The 17002-nt window shown below is 30.1% G+C and overlaps 1 protein-coding gene and 1 long non-coding RNA gene across 2 annotated transcripts; one reads left to right on the top strand and one right to left on the bottom strand.

Annotated features, from left to right (window-relative positions):
• Nucleotides 1–5413: 5413 nt before the first annotated feature.
• LOC119686055 lies at nucleotides 5414–7023 on the bottom strand. The gene is made up of 4 exons (XR_005252863.1): nucleotides 6904–7023; nucleotides 6278–6830; nucleotides 5768–5917; nucleotides 5414–5703 (listed from the first exon to the last, which is right to left on the bottom strand). It is a non-coding gene; the product is annotated as an uncharacterized LOC119686055 (long non-coding RNA).
• A 1653-nt stretch (nucleotides 7024–8676) lies between these two features.
• Nucleotides 8677–12444, top strand: LOC119686040 (transmembrane protein 182-like). Its single transcript, XM_038100499.1, has one exon. It carries the CDS (start codon nucleotides 8782–8784, stop codon nucleotides 9508–9510), a length of 729 nt encoding a protein of 242 aa, XP_037956427.1. The 5' UTR covers nucleotides 8677–8781; the 3' UTR covers nucleotides 9511–12444.
• Nucleotides 12445–17002: the final 4558 nt, after the last annotated feature.

The raw sequence follows: 17002 nt of genomic DNA, 5'->3' as shown, positions 1-17002 counted from the left end.
CATCAGCTGGATTATCTTTTGATCTTATATGACGCCATTCAGTTTCTGGAATTAAATTTTTAATTTCTGTTGCACGAGTTCTTACAAACTTCTCTTTGTTTTTTGGTTCTTTTAGCCACCATAACGTGATTGCAGAATCGCTCCAACAATAAGTTTTTGGATTTGTATTTGTTCTAGCTTGGGAATAGTCTTCTTGTTTTTTATTTGTGCAACTTTGCTCTTTGCAGTCAATAGGTTTATATGTAAACCGATTTTGATGTATATTACCGCTGCATAAGCGGCTTCAGATGCATCCGAGAATCCATGTTACTCCCAATTATCTGAACTCGAGACTCCCATCCATCTTGGAATTCGAACTTGCTCCACTGTTTTTATATTTTTATTATATTCTTCGAATTCATTATGAATTTGCTCATCTAAGTTTTCATCCCAATCATATTTTAATTGCCACAGTTTTTGTATAAATAATTTTGCGATGATTGTTATTGGTGTTAACCAACCTAATGGGTCAAAAATTTTTGCATATATTGACAATACCATTCTTTTAGTTATTTTCTCATTTGTTAATATATTTATTGTGAATTGGAATTCATCCTTTTTTGGATTCCATTTCAATCCTAGTGTTTTTATTGAATTATCTTCCTCTATGCACAGTATTTTATTTTCGACGTCAATGGGAAGATTTTTCAAGATTGATTGATTATTGGACATCCATTTCCATAATTTTGAATCAGCGCCAGTCAATAGATCATCCATATAAAAATCATCTTTAATTGTATTTTTAATAAGAATGTCTCCATTATAGTCTTCAGCAATTTGTTGTAATGTGCGAACTGCTAAAAATGGGGCCGAAGCAGTTCCATAAGTAACTGTGGTTAATTTAAATTCCTCAATTGTGTCTGTTGGATTTTCTCTCCAAAGTATGCGTTGATAATCTTGATGCTCTTCTGCAATTTTTATTTGTCTATACATTTTTTCCACATCTGCTGTCACCACGAATTTCCATAACCTCCATTTTATTATTATGTCAAATATGTCTTTTTGTAATCGCGGTCCGGTCATCATGATATTATTAAGACTATTTCCAATTGTTGTTTTAGCGGACGCATCAAAAACCACACGTAGTTTCGTTGTTGAACTTGCTTCTCTGGTTACAGCCTGATGTGGCATATAGTACTGTAATGATATGATATTTTTGTTGTATAGTTGTTAGATTTTTATATACACAAATTAAAACGACTTTACTTTTCGTTCGTCATATCAAGAGTGATTTTTATTTTCATTTTACTTTTTAAAACTAATATTGTTTTTTACAACTAATTTCCAATAGAATCTTATGTACTGTATAGCTCCTTCCTCATTTCGAAAGAAATAAGCACCGATGATGTCGCCAGCATGTAAAACGCACCAAACAGTCAATTTTAATGGATGTAATGATGATTCGATAACGGCTTGAGGATTACAGCATTAATTATACGACAATTTTGTTTGTTAACATAGCTTATTAACGAGAAAAAAACTTCATTAATAAATATTTTTTGATAAAAATACTCATTTTCGGCCATTGTAAAAATTTTCCGCGTAGTCGAAGGACAAAGACCAACAAAGGTGACGAATCGACGACAATATTTTAAAACTTTAATATAGATTAAATTCTTTACATACAACTTAACTTTACACTTTACAATTGACTTTAAAAAAAAGGTGTTTTATTAATTAATGTATATTAAAATTTCTTATAAATTAAAATTTGTCTAAAATGTCTTAAAAATTCGAAATTAATGATTAATTTTTAAAAAATTAATATAGATAAAATTAAAGTTAATTATTTATGAGAAATTTATAAAAAATTAAAAAAAAAACCTTAAAAAATATTGTCTATAATCTGTATTATATACCTATTTTAGTTTATGTGTACTTATAAGTCTGTAAATATAATTTTTTTATAAGAATGAATATTATTTTGTAAGTTTCTCATAACAAATTTATATACAAATTTCAAATGTTGTTATGAAATATATTTAACATGTTATTTTTATTTTTATTTTTTCTTTGTATTGTTTTTACTATAACAACCTTCAAAAATGATTTTGTTAACTATAAATTATATACTTATTGTATTGTTTATCTACTAAAAATATTGCTTGATTTTTATATTTTTATTTTGATATCTTATTTAAAATGTTTGTTTAAAAAAAATATGTTTAAAACTCAGAAACTAAAAAAAAGAATTGAAAACAAAAATAACAATATTTATTTAATTATACAATTAATTTAATTATTGTCTTTTGAATACGATGATTGGGGTCCGACCGTTTAGCTGCGATACATGGACATTATCCCGACAACTAATACAACACACTACCAGATGGGATGATACCAGACATCAAGTGATACAAGTGTTGTAGAAACTATACACAGTAAATACAAATGCGCCAACACTTCTCTGCAAGGGGAAGGAATGTTGTGAGTGCATATACAGTAAGCTGACGATAAAAGCCGGCTTGACCGTTTGACCGGTTAAAACGCTTCCAATTCCGACATTATCAGAGATGGCAGTGCTGTTCTAATTCAAAATTAAACAGTTCATTACCTAAAAGATGAATTAATTTTAAGCAGCATCACTTTCCATTGAAACTAACAAACAACCATTAATTTTAAGTGCATTACCTAGCCCATATAGGCTTCAATTAAAATACGATAATTAATAATCTCTATTAGGGCGATTTAAAATTAGCTTTGTAATTGATGTAGACTTGAATACTAAGCACACATATTGGGGTGTGTACTAAAGCTTTATATCGTTCAGTAACCCATAGCGCTCCGATCAAGACCAAGGGATATAAATGGGCCAAGACTAGCATGGATTAAGTAAACCTGTTTGTTGAACATCTACAAGAAGCATTTACTCCAGCGAAATGACTTTCTCGAAGAAGACACTCAACTATTAAATAAGTTCATAGAAACAAAACAAGTAGGTTCAGCAGATTTTTTAGATGTTTCACAAGGCTTTGATAAAATGTTGCTTTACCGAAGCAGTCCTGTAAAATTTTTTCATCATATTTTGAAGACAAATAATTTCTAGTTAAATATGAAACTACTTATTCTAATCTTAAAAATATCGATGCTGAATTGCCACAAGGTAACCTGCTATATACATCCAACTTACCGACTTGAAATCAATCTATTGCTGTCTCATTTGCTGTTGATATAGCTCTTTTAGCAGTCGACGAAATAATTGAAAAGGCAACGGCGAAATGACAATTCTGTGGTAGCTTGGGCCCTTAAGTGGCGTATAAAGCTTAACAACACCAAATCAGTGCATGTAGTTATCGAACTAAAAGGTCCAGTATATAAATTCCATGACAATACCACTAATGAAATAAAATGAAATTACACTGGATTGCAAGGGTGCGTTAGAAAGTGTACGTTAAGAAAAAAAAAGAAGATCTCGACTTAAAATTGAACAAAATAAGTTATATTATTGGTCGTAAATCCAAACAGTCAGCAAAAGTCAGCAAAAGTAGCATTCCCACAAATAAATTATTGGGAAGTGTAGTAAATGCACTGTTCTATGTTCGAAATTGTGACTTCCATATTCATCTTATCGGTTCCGAAAACGGTCGGGTCTATGTCCCGGAGCCACTCGTTAATCTCGACAACCAAGTGCCGTTCACCACCCTCCAAAGGAAGTTTACAAGCAGATCCTGACTGGCTACTAAACGTGGCACAACAATACGCCAAAGCCCATGAAGAGCGGTTAACACATCATGCCAACACTGAGGCTCCTGCTCTTCTACAAAGCACTACTCAATGCCGACAACCAAAACGTACAACCGTGTCAGACCTTATTTCGTCATAGCAAGATATACATGTATTTACATATTAACATACTTATTTACGTATTTATAGTATATGTTGCTTTTATTGTTTCTTAAATTAAATTAACTTTAATAGAATTGCTTATTACTATATGTATACTAGTTGTAATTCTCAAACGTCTCTCTCTAGCATTAAAATATGTAAATAAAATAAAAATAAAATAAAAATAAAAAAAAATATATACAAAAATATTTGCATTTATATTTTGCTGCAGAATATATCCCAAAGGTCATAAAAAATGTTGAATTTGTAAGTATTAGAAGAAAACTGATCCCCCAGGAAATTTAGCGATTCTTTAAAGTAATGATTAAGAAATCACTTCGTTATGATGTGATGAGAGAACTGATGAAAATGGAATGTTGTTTGAAAGCTCCATTTAAAAGACCATTTTGAAAGTTTGTTGTATTTTCAGAATCAAAAATGGAATATCTTGCTGTTTTAACTACAGTGGTACATGATCGCAGATATATGCCTCGCATTGATCGATGGCATTTACGTGATTCAACTGACTCATTTCATTTGCCAGAAGCGCATTTTGTCAAGCTATTTCGGTTTAATAACAAAGTAACTCTATGCCTTTTGGAGAAAATATGTCAGTTTATGAGGATTGGGTTCAGAAACACCTATATACCAAAGCACATAAGGCTAACTGCTGCGCTGCATTTTTGTGCAACAGGATCGTTTTTAAGCGATATAGAACAGGATTTTGTGTGCCCAATGAGCAAGCCAACATTATACTTCGTAATAAAAGAAATGACTTTTGTTATTCAGGATAAATTGATGCAGAAGTACATAAGATTTCTCACTTCTGTAGATGAACCGAAGTTACTACTGTTAAACAGAAGTACTCGTTTCATATATGTATTTTCATAATTGATTATGTCACTCAGATTTTTCAATGCGACAGACTTCCCAGATGTAATATGTGCTGTTGATTGCACGCACGTTAAAATAAAAAATCCTCATATAGAAGTAGAGCATTGCTATAAAAATAGAATAGGTTATTTTTCGAAAAATGTGCAGCGCATTTGCGATTTGGATTTAAAAACCTTAGAATGCTATGCTCGTAACATTATGATGCCTTCATATGGTAGAACAGCGCAATCAAAAAGTTACTAGAAGTCAATTACAGGCAATATAATGATTCAATTTGGTTACTAGTTGATTCCGGATATCCTCTTCAACCATGGTTAATTACTCATTATAGAAATACTGAAAGTGCAAGCCAGCGAAAGTTCAATGCAAATCATGTTAACGCTCGCAATTGCATTGCACAATTGACTAGAGTTCTTAAAAGGTTTTCGCATGCTTGTCCTTTGAGCGTGGTCTGATGGTTAGCCCTGCTTAATATAATTAAAATACTAAATAAACAAATATACAATATATACAAATAATACAAATAAAATAAACACTAATAAAATAAACACTAATAAAATAAACACAAATAAACAATATTCATTTTTAATTTATTCTATATATGTAAGTATATATTATATATATTTTTTATTTTTTTTTTTTGTTGTGAGAAATATATTGGTGAGTATATATATATTCTACTTATTCTTTTTTTGTGTTGTCAATTGACACATCCAACTTATTGTTGATGCTTTACAATACTGCAAGCATCTCTTGAAATGTTGGGTTCTGCTTTTCATTTTGCTCAATAATGAGGCGCTTAACACTTTCGAGTTCTGACAAGTAGGTGTCATTCCTTGCCTTTTTGGGTTCCAGTGGTAAAGAAAGCATTGGAGAAGCAAAGTTGTTAACTAAAATTTCTTCACTCTCAAGAAACTCCAGCGTTAAAAAATCTGATTGATGTTACTGTAGAAGAAAGCAGAAAGTGTTGTTATTAATATGTAAAACAAAAAACATGTGCTTTATTTACCGGAATGCCTGATTCAGGAATATTTTAATCCCCATCCACTGCGTGCTCTGAAATCAATGCTATCACTTCTTTATCTATTCCCTCAAAAGTTTTCAATTGATTGCATGTTTTGTCAGAAAAGCGCTTTATTGCAGGTGCTTGTTTTTTTTACTGAAATAATAAAATAATATAATAATAATAAAATAAAATAATAATAATAAAATAATATAATAATAATAAAATAAAATAATAATAATAAAATAATATAATAATAATAAAATAAAATAATAATAACAAAATTAAATCTGTAAATTATAGAAAATAATAAATAGAATATTTCCGCATACATATGTATATTAGGCGCGCTAACAACGTATATGGTACGGTAGCAGTAAAACTTGAAAAATTTTTGTATTATTTATTGCTAGTTGTATTTTATTTATTTTGTTGGTGATGTATGTAAAATTAAATAAAATCAAAATAACAAATAGCACTTGTACCAAAAACTTTAATTTATTCTTTTTAACTCACATTTTTTCCATTGCTCTGGAATTTTATTGGATCCTCCAGAAGCATTCAGTTCTTCAGCACAGTTTTGCCAAAAGTTTTCAGTCTTTCTATGACTATCCGGTCACAAAAATAAGTAAATTTTACATTCGGTTGTGCTTGGGATCACTGTAGTAACCATTTGTGATAAACACACAGTACCCACCTTGACAATTTTCCATTACGGAAGTTCAGACAACTTAACTATTGGGTCTTCCACTGACGCAGCTTACGTTTAAACCTTCTATCAACAAGAACGTTTTTATATAAGATTATTTGCTTTAAAATATTTTCTTTTTTCTTTGAATATTCGTTAAATTAAGAACACATAAAAATTCAAATATTAATTGTGCTTAGCGATCACCGTAGTAACGCTCTGTGGTGGACACACATTTTTCAGTTTAACATTTCCCATTTCAGTAGATCCATCAATTCAACGATTGCGGCTACGAATAAGGCAGATTTGATTTATGGAGAAATTTAGTATGAGTATCTCAAATATTTGCTTTTTCTATTTTTATTTGGCGAAACATAATTACTATTAAAAGTAAAAACATTTTCTGATTTAATTATTTTAGTAGAATTTTTTTTTACTCCACGGCAATGCTTACCTAATAACAAATGTGCCTCCTATGTTTGTCTTGACAAAGTAAAAACATTTTGTATGACTTAATGGAGACAACAATATTCAGCAATTTTATTCCTGACATCATGATCTTGTGCTAATTTTAAAAAACATATTTCTTTAAAATTAGGCTGAATTTGTTGAAATAACATGTTTTTAATATTTTTAATAAAAACTTCATTTAAACGAAAACAAAACAAACGTTTTACAGTCGCTGGATTGTAAGAATAAAAGTGCTACCAAATTTTATAAAAGTTTGCTACTTTTCATATAATACTTATTAGATGTATCACAAAGTAAGCTGCGTAAATATATTATTTTTGTATATATATATATATATTTATTTTGTATATATCTATTTTATTTTTTGTATATACATTTTGGTATGTTACGCCAATGAAATTAAAGAAATGATAAATAAAAGACTCATTATTCTCATCATATAAATCTTATTATATTATAATAATGTTGTAGAGTGACATTATATTACATTTGTGGCTGTTTTGCCACACAATATAATATTTACTACGAATGAATTAAGATATTACAACACATCACAATTTATCTATTATATATAATTGCGTTTTGTTGTTTTTCAAAACGATGTCTCTAGTCGCCTTATTTCTTTTTTCACATTTAATTGGTTGCTATACAAAATAAAATTGTTCTTCATACTAGATGGCGCTGGAACATGTGTTGCTGTGAATTTCGTTTATAATTTGTTGCGCTCGTATGGCCATCTGTTGTTAAAACGCAAACAGCATATGAAATTGACAAGTAAAAAGAAATAACCCTACAAGTAATTGTAGGATTATTGTTGTGTTAATTGAGAAATAAAGAAGTAAAATCACAACATGTGTTTTTTTGTAAAAGTGCATTGTGTTATCTTATTAGATATATATGCAGCAAAGTGCACCAGTAACTATAATATTATATATTGTGAAACAGCAGTAACTATTAACACACATATATATTATATTAAAAGAAGAGACAAGTAGTAAAACATAATAATAGCAATAATAGATTTTAGTTCTTTACGATAATGTGTATGCAAATAAATTAATAAATAATGAAGTAATAGTAATAATAATAAAGAAAACAATAAAGTAAAAGGCCTTATAATACCATGTTTACATTATGAATTTTAATGGAGGAAAGAATTAAAAATATAATTGATATATTAATCGTTTATATATATTTTATATGTCAATTATATATGCAATTAATAAAAACAAAGATTTTATTAAATACTTACTTTCTCATTGCTTTTGTTTAGATTAAATTAGATTTCAGTACTTTTAACTTAATTTGCAAAGAAAAGAATATACTTAGACCCTGTGCGAGTTCGAGTAAATTGATGATAAATTGAGAAACATAGTAAATTATGTCGGTATGGCAGCAAATGTTGGCATTTACCAGAATTTCGAGCAGCGTAAATTAGATAAAAATTAGGTAAATTAGATATTACCATTGTAAAAATTTTATAAGATATTTAATAAATAAATTTAAAAACTTTTAACCAAAAAGTAATAAATAAGTGCAACACATAAATAAATAAATATTTACATAAGTGTGGTGCAAAAAATCCCTAGGAAATTTAAATTTACTCGAATCGCACAGGCCGCGTGCGAACCAATACGAATGGCACTAGAAATTAGTTATTTATGTACGTAACGAGTTTATGAACGTTAATAATGACGTAAACTATGGAATAAAGTAGTAAATGTATGTGTTAAATTGCAACCCTGACGTATTTGTCATTTTCTCAATGCGAGAATTGTTTTGTTAAGTTGTGAGCAGCCACACAAACGCGAGGTGTCACTCCCTTAAAATTAACGAAATCAAAACAAATTGATATAAAAGGATGCAAAAAGCGTCCCATATCGCGCGAAACGATTCCCAAGAAAATATTCCCCCAACCGTGAACATGAAGAGGCGTACTTTATCGGGTAACTCCGGCGTTGGTGTATTTGTGCTGGCATTTGCGTTAATAGTCATAGCATTCGCCACACCTAGTTGGCTTGTGAGCGACTATCGCATAACTGGCGCTAAATTGGATCGTCTTGGATTGTGGGTGCATTGTTTTCGTTCACTGCCAGATGTCAACGATGACAATCAACGCAGGTTCTTCGTTGGGTGTCGTTGGGTCTATGATCCTTTCACGACAGGCTATGATGAGATACGTGGATTTCTGATGCCTGCATTTATGATTGTGACACAGTTTTTCTATACGATAGCGTTTATTGGTATGTTAATATCTGGAATTGCTGTTTTGGTGTTTATATTGTGTGCTGGACCGGACCAGAAACATTTTATAACGCTCATAAAATCGCTAGGATTCGTACAGCTTGGAACTGGTATTAGTGCATGTATAGCTGTTATAGTGTTTGCTTGTTTTGGAAATCGCAATGGCTGGATGCCTGAACATGCCAACAACTGGTTTGGTTGGTCATTCGTATTTGCATGTGTTGGCTCGGTGTTATCCTTGGTAGCTGGTGTGCTATTTCTAACTGAAGCCAATGTGCAGGAACGAAAACGAAGGCAGTTTAAAGCTTCACAAACGCGTTTCGAATTGGTCCATGGAAATGCCTAGTGTTGGTCTACTTCCATCGAGGAATTAACTCTTATAAGTAAGAAGAGAAGGTATGGTGTGCAAACACAACTATAATAAGCGACAATAGAATTGGTAACATAAAAAAAAACAAATTTTTAATTCGAATAATGGAAAATTTTATTGAAATTACTGCACTTTAAAAATGACTAAGAGCAGTGTAGGATTTCAGCAGAATTTTCTCAGTATTTTATACAAGCCGTCCCTAAATTTTATTAATATTTAAAAGAACAATTTTTTATAAATAATTTTAGAATATATAAATACTACTAAGTAGAAGTGGAGGAATAGTCGTAAGTTTATGCAATTCTAATGAAAACAATATATATTAAAAACTGCTGCTGCAAGTAAAAGCCTAAAGCCTTAAAGTAATAACAACCATAGACTCAGTTGGTACTTATTTAATTAAACAAACTATAGAGCGGAGTTCTCATATATCAAAGACTGACTGATTTTATAGCACAACGAATCAAAGCGCTACAATAAATGCAATGTTCTGAAGCTCAAATAATTTTTTATATATTTTCATATAATTTTAATAATTTACATATCCATAGTCCATAGTCTTCAAATGTTTTGATATGCAAAAAAGAAAAAATGTTTGCATAAAAGTTCACGTCATGAGGTCAAGTACTCAATTTTTTTTGTGTCAATGAATAACCATTATTAACGATATAAGTACTTGGCTCCATTCTGCAAATAAATATAAAAAGTTAGAATTAAATAAATTCTAAATAAATTCTAATAAATCTATTAAGCAAATAATGAAAAACTTACTCGATTCTAAATTGAATCTCAATTAAAGTTCGCATTAATATCTTGACTATATCGTCTTCCTACACCTAACGATAGCGTGGTTGCGTGCAAGACATTAACTTTATTTTAACTAATATATATTATATACATACATACATGTTAGTATATAATGTATATTGTTTTTGTTTACAAGTCTATTGTGCCTTAAGTAGAAATTCACTGTTAGTATTAGAAAAATCCGTTGTAGACGAAAACTAGTGTTGCACGCAATATATTAATGCTTACACTACCTACCATGACAAATTGCATAAACTTTCACTAATTTAGTTATGTAAGATTAAAATGTCTGTAACACAATTAGAGGGAACATCGGTGACAAATAGCTTTAAACACTTAAGATGCTTATAATAGTAGAGAAGACTGTTGGTGTTATCTCTAACAGTTGGAGTCTCTAATATTATACGAGTTAATCAAAGTTCGGATTGTTATGATCTAAGTTTGGATGTAACGATGTTCGAGAAATTCGAATTAACTCTAATTCAAACATTTAGATCGAACTCTAACTGTGGTAGTTACTGGAAGGTCTTTGAGTTGCTTGTAGATCTTCAAGTTGCTTGAAGATATTCGACCTATTTGAATAGCTTATATGCCCAATATTTTAATTCTTTTTTTTGTTTTATATAAAAAATATAAGGCCCGTGTTATGTAAAATGGAAATTGGCTCTTTCGTGCTTAAACGCAAATGCATTTTATACATAGTATGACATCCGTTTTTCAATTTCGTATTTTTACTATTACTTTTCTACTTGTTGGGTGTGCCTAAATGTTAAAGGAAATATATAATACATACTTATATAAATTACGGCTTTGATTGAATGACGAGACATAGATAACTACGGCTCTCATTTCCGAATTTAAACTGGCATTTCTTTTTTTCTCTCAATCTCATTTCCATTGAAAGGTGTGTGAAGAACACCGTGATGTTGAGCCTACACGGCAGGGAATCACGTAAAACTATGGACCTTCCATTGAAAGCAACAACAGTTTTGGTTCTGACATGCCCGTGATACTTTTTATAACATGCACAAAATAGTGTTCGAACATTTTCGAAGTTCTAATCAATAAATTAAAAAATGAAACATAAAAGATATAAACATTTTCGAATATTAAACCGAAATCCTGCTAGCGTTTTTGATTTACCAAAAATGCACAATAGATCTATTCAGGACGCAGTGGCCTTTCTGGCCCCTAATAATAATAGCAATAGCAATTTACCGAATGTTAATACATGGTATATAGGGTATATTTTACTCGGTAATTATTTTCAAACGATAAGCACATGACGTATTTATTTATTTTTTGATATGTACAATATAATAATTAATATAAAGTAAATCAAAGAATTTCATTCACAATGATTTGGGTTACAGTGATCGATCTAAATGTCTGAATTCGAATACCACACCATTAACAGTGCGTTTACACTAACTTTATACAAAATAGTGCTAATAATATACAATAATTTTAAATTGTAATTATTATTAGAGAATACTAAGTCTATTGTACTAACTCAATTTATCGAATCAATCCTTAGTACAATGAATGGTTTTGTATTGTCCCATATGTTATATAGAACCACATTTCTATTCTCAAGGTAGACAAATCTACTACAGTACAGTTTCAATTATTCACAAAGAATAAAGTGTAAACATAGTATAACGCAATTAGTGACACACTTAATGACGATAACCTATCAGTTCTTAAGATGTTTACAATAATCAATAATGCCGATGTGCCCATTAGTAGTGTTGCAGTTTTACATATCATTTATTCATATAAGTAAAAGACATTTAAGTTCAAACTTTATTACAAATAATTACAAATAAATTTTTATATTAAATTATAAATTATAAATGCACTTTAATGCATGCAAAATATTGCCAAGTTTAATTATTAAAATTTCTACGTCCATTAATGTACAAACGCTAAAATGACAAAAACGAAGAATCTTTACATTCCAATATAGTATCTTATAATTGTTGTTAACTTTAAAGTAATTTTTTTTAAATATTTTATATAAAAACGAAATGTTAAGCTAAATTAAGTAATACTTAACGAAACCGAAGCCGTCCATTGTTGTTCAATAAATTTTATCAAATACCCAAGTGCATTCATTTTGTATAACAAAATTATTCTTAAAATATATTAAATAATTTTTATCAAATAACGAAATGTTAAAAATTTATAAATATTAATGTATACAAACGAAAAATTATTAAAATAAATTTTACACAATTTTACGAAGTACATTTAAATTTAATAGTTTTTAAATCATTTTGAACATTTATTATGAAATTTAGTCCGATTCCTCTATAACGAACTCATCGGGACTAGTGTTTATTGTAGAGAATTCTTTGTGATACAGAAGGCTTTGTTCTAAAAAGTTTCTTCGTTATAGTAAAGTCTTGCTTATAGAATAGTTAGATTTCTTCGTTATAAAACAGTTATCGTTATAGAGATGTGCCCGTTATAGAGAAATATTCGTTATAGAAATCTTTGTTATAAAAGAGTTTTCGTTATAAAGAAGTTGTCGTTATAGTGAAGTCTTTGTTATAATAAAGTCTTGATTATAGAAGAATATTCGTTTCAAAAACAGTCTTTGTCATAAAGTAGTCATTGTTATGGAAGAATCAGCGGTATAGAGGTGTGTTCTTCATAACGAAGTCTTTATTATAGAGAAGTTTTTATTATAGAATAATCTTCGCTATAGAGAAGTTTTTCTTATATACAAATCCCCGTTATTTAGGTTTTTTAATCAAAGAAGAGTTTTCGTTTTAGACAAATCTTCGACATGGACACATCTTTCTTGTAAAGAAGTCTTCTTTATAGAGAAATATTCGTATAAAAGGACTTTTCGATGCGAAGAAATTTTCGATTAAGGCAATAGATGAGTGTTCGTTATACAGAAATCTTCTTTCTAAAAATTATACCGGATATCGCTAGGGGATCCACTTAGGCTTATTGGTCCATTGTGTTACCGTATATATAAAAATAATTCAATGTTTAAAACCACCTAGAAGATTTGGGAAACTCAAAATGCTGCCCAGTGACAATCCTTGCAATTGATCTTAATCATAATCTTTTCCTTAAGAAAAGGGGCTAATAAGTGTTTAATCGCCGCCGTGCATATGCTGAGCAAAGGCATGGTAAATGAGATGCATTATTTTCGTCTTCTTCACAGCTACGACAGACACGATTGAAATATAGACCCAATCTACCAGACTTATGGTATCTCAGCGAGGTATCTTAATGAGAATTTTGAATTTCATTTTAGCGGAAAGTGGTCAGCTTGCATACAGATGTTCGCATATCGTTGAGTCTTCCAATCTTTTATTAAGAATTTCCGCACAAAAAGAACTCAGTAACAAGAAATCTTCGTTATGGAGGAATTTTCGTTATGAGGAGTCTTCGTAATAAAGGAATAATTGTTGTAGATGAAGAAATATTCGATGAAGTCGAGTATTCGTTATAGAAGAAATTTAAAAAAATGTTTTTGTTTTTGTTTTCACAGCATTATATATAAAGGCGAAGGAGTGGGTATAAAGTGGGTGGGAATTTCAATTGAACTCCACCTGGGTCCAGGCGAAGACACCTAATCACTTGAAGAGGGTAGGCTCAAGGGTCAATTCGATGAAGGTTTGCATGCGAAGAGGATCAATAGGACAGATGGTCGGCTTCATGAAAGATAGAGGTGCAGTTTGGGCACACATTAGAAATAAAGGTGTTTATGGGTGACAAGTAACTTTTTAGCACTCTGCTATACCATGATTTTAATTGAGTTAGAACAGTTCTTGCTGCACAGGGAGACGTCGTTGTTCCTCGGCGATGTTAGGCGTAGGAATGCAAATATGTCATATTTAAAGAACGAATTTGTTATAGAGGGATTATTCAAAAAACTCCGTTTTGTACTTGAAATAACTTGATTATGAAGAGAAATTACCTATAAAGAAGTTTGCTATAGAGGAATCCGAATATATTAAAAAAAAACTCGGTGATTTAAAAAAAATAGCAACAGAAGAGACTTCACTATATGGAAATTCATTAGAGAATTATCATCATTAGCACCACCGGTCCATAAAATATTGTGTCTTCGACTATAACGAAATTATTTCTTTGGAAGAGATTGATAGCGTTACTTGCAAGACACATTGTATATTTTTTCGAATCGCAATATGTTTTGGGTTGTGACACACTGGTCTAAAGCACTTAAATAATTTAGGTTATATACAATTTCTAGTTACTAGGCACGCACAAAAGTTTATTATGAATTAAATATTTTCCGACTCTAACAGTATAAAATTTAGGTTCATACTTGAAGCCAGATTTCAAGGTTTCTGTGATTTTAATTTGCATTGCAAAACTAAGTTTGGGAAAATTTTCTCAACAATTATTTTAAGTAAATTGCATTGTCTTAGTAATCACAAGTCTGACGTACATATTTATATATATAGATACATAGCTCACAATATACACATATTTATCTAAAGTTGTTTAAAGCAGCTTTTAAAATATTCAGAAAATTAAATTCATATTTGAAAACTATTGTTGAAATGTTTTTTCATTTTCAACAACTTTTTTATATAATAAAAACAATTTTCTGTTAATGGAGAGGCGCGGGGTACTATGTTTCCAAGTAATCGTCATTTAGTTTAACATTTGTGGTTTTTTTCTCAAATCATTGTCAACTGATAATAAGTGATATATTATCAGTTAAATCGATTATGTATTTTCTTAAATGTACTGACATTTAATGGACGATCAACCAATGGCTACACAAACGAACACAACTGATGACAGTTCCGTTAAAGTAAGACGATCTGAGATATCTGATTTAAGAGAAGCTATGCTGTTACTTTGCAGATCTCAGATAACTGCTTAAACGTAAAACACACGTATTGGATTATTTGGAAGGTGATTTCATTTATTCACGACAATCAACTTAATTGCTATTCTTCAGTCGCCAGCTGCAGAATTTTACCTAAAGCAAAATTAAATTACAGTCCAAACCAAGGGAATATTTCGAGGATTATGTAAATATCATACAAAATCTGATGCGACACACTGATTTAAAGCAGAATTTACAATTGGAACTTTGGAGACTTTGGAAGTTTTGATAAGGTAAATAATATTGGCTGAAGATTAAGACACACGTCTCACAGAACAAAATAAGTAAGATCCGTGTCCATGAGAAAACATAGATTTTGTAAAAATAAAGGAAGAAAGAATTGTAAATACCAAATAAGCTGGCCGTCAATGTGAGAGGCTTGGACACCTACCCAATCAATGCTGGAAATTCGTAATATTGCTTTGCTGGGAGTGCACTCTAGGGGGTATATGGACTATAAAATGTTGACGTCAAAAATCGGAAAATAACAACAGGAACTGTTTAACAGCAGCAACTTTTGTTGCTGACTTCGATTACTTGGTTTTAAACGGTGGATTATCACTTTCTGGGCTGCATGTCATCGAATGTTGATTTATTTCTGAGCCACAAATGTAGACCCAAGCTTTGTTATCTGTTACTGTTTTGTTATAGATGATAGAGCCTCTTTTTTATAAATTTTTGAAAAAATATGTACGCTTATTTTAAGCTTTACTTAAAATTCCAGGAATCCATTAGGCTGATTTATTCCTGGGTTCAAATTGATTTTAGGAGGGAAGGAGACCTTCGCAAATTTTTCCTTTACAGAAAAATTTTTAACCTGGAATCTATAAAACCACTTCGAACCGTTCAAAAGCGATAGTGCATTTTTTCCATATGCCATTTAATGCCGTGACACTTATTAAATATTTCCGTTACTTAGACTTTAGGTTACGCCAAAATCCCTGAAGAAGATCAAACCGAATGTCTTGCTTCGATGGCAGTGATATTTGCACTTAGTTTTTTTTAATCAGATTGTGTCAGTTTTGATTTGTGAAAATTTTTCTTAGTTCCTCCATAGCTTATCATTTTTTCTGCGATCTAACGTTTACTTTTTCTACATTCCCTTCGTCTACTACACCTATTTCATCCTTAAATCTAATTACAGACACTTGTGCTTCAAAGTATTTAAGTATTAAAATAATGCTTAAATTTAATCAGATCTGATTAAACTGTTGAAACTATGAGTTGCCGCTTTATGTAATTTGTTGTGAGTGATAATCCTGCAATATTTGCACAGTATAGAAGGCATAAGGAAATAATTTTATTTATTTCAATAAATAAATTTAATCAATTGCTTTAATTATAAATAAATTAAATAATTAAAATAAAAATAATAATAATAAAAATTAAATATAAATTTTATACTAAATTTAAATTTTGCAGTTTTAAATGTTAACATGAAATAAATTAATGTTATTTACATTTATTATATATTCAAATTATAAACTAATTTCTTATTGTGAATAGTACTTTTAGCAAAAGCACAAACCTATTTGATAGTTCACAATAATCAGTTAAACTTGGCATTTGTGTCTTAGTTTTTTTTACTGTAGCAAGTCCCTCCACCAAGACTACCATTCACAATAGTTTTAAAATAATTGAGCTCAGTAACCGCTGTACTTAGTTTTACTGCATAGGCGGAAAGGAAACCATACAAATGCATTTGTTTTATATTTTTATTTACTCTTCGCTTATTTCATGTAGAAAAATAAAAATAATTTGTAAAAATACATA

Source organism: Teleopsis dalmanni, chromosome 2 (assembly GCF_002237135.1).
Source record: "Teleopsis dalmanni isolate 2A chromosome 2, ASM223713v2, whole genome shotgun sequence".
NCBI classification, from domain to species: domain Eukaryota; kingdom Metazoa; phylum Arthropoda; class Insecta; order Diptera; family Diopsidae; genus Teleopsis; species Teleopsis dalmanni.
This window is presented reverse-complemented; position numbering and strand designations above follow the sequence as displayed.

Excerpts from the sequence above, each read along its gene's own strand:
- LOC119686040 (XM_038100499.1), top strand. The coding sequence starts at position 8,782 with ATGCAAAAAGCGTCCCATATCGCGCGAAACGATTCCCAAGAAAATATT.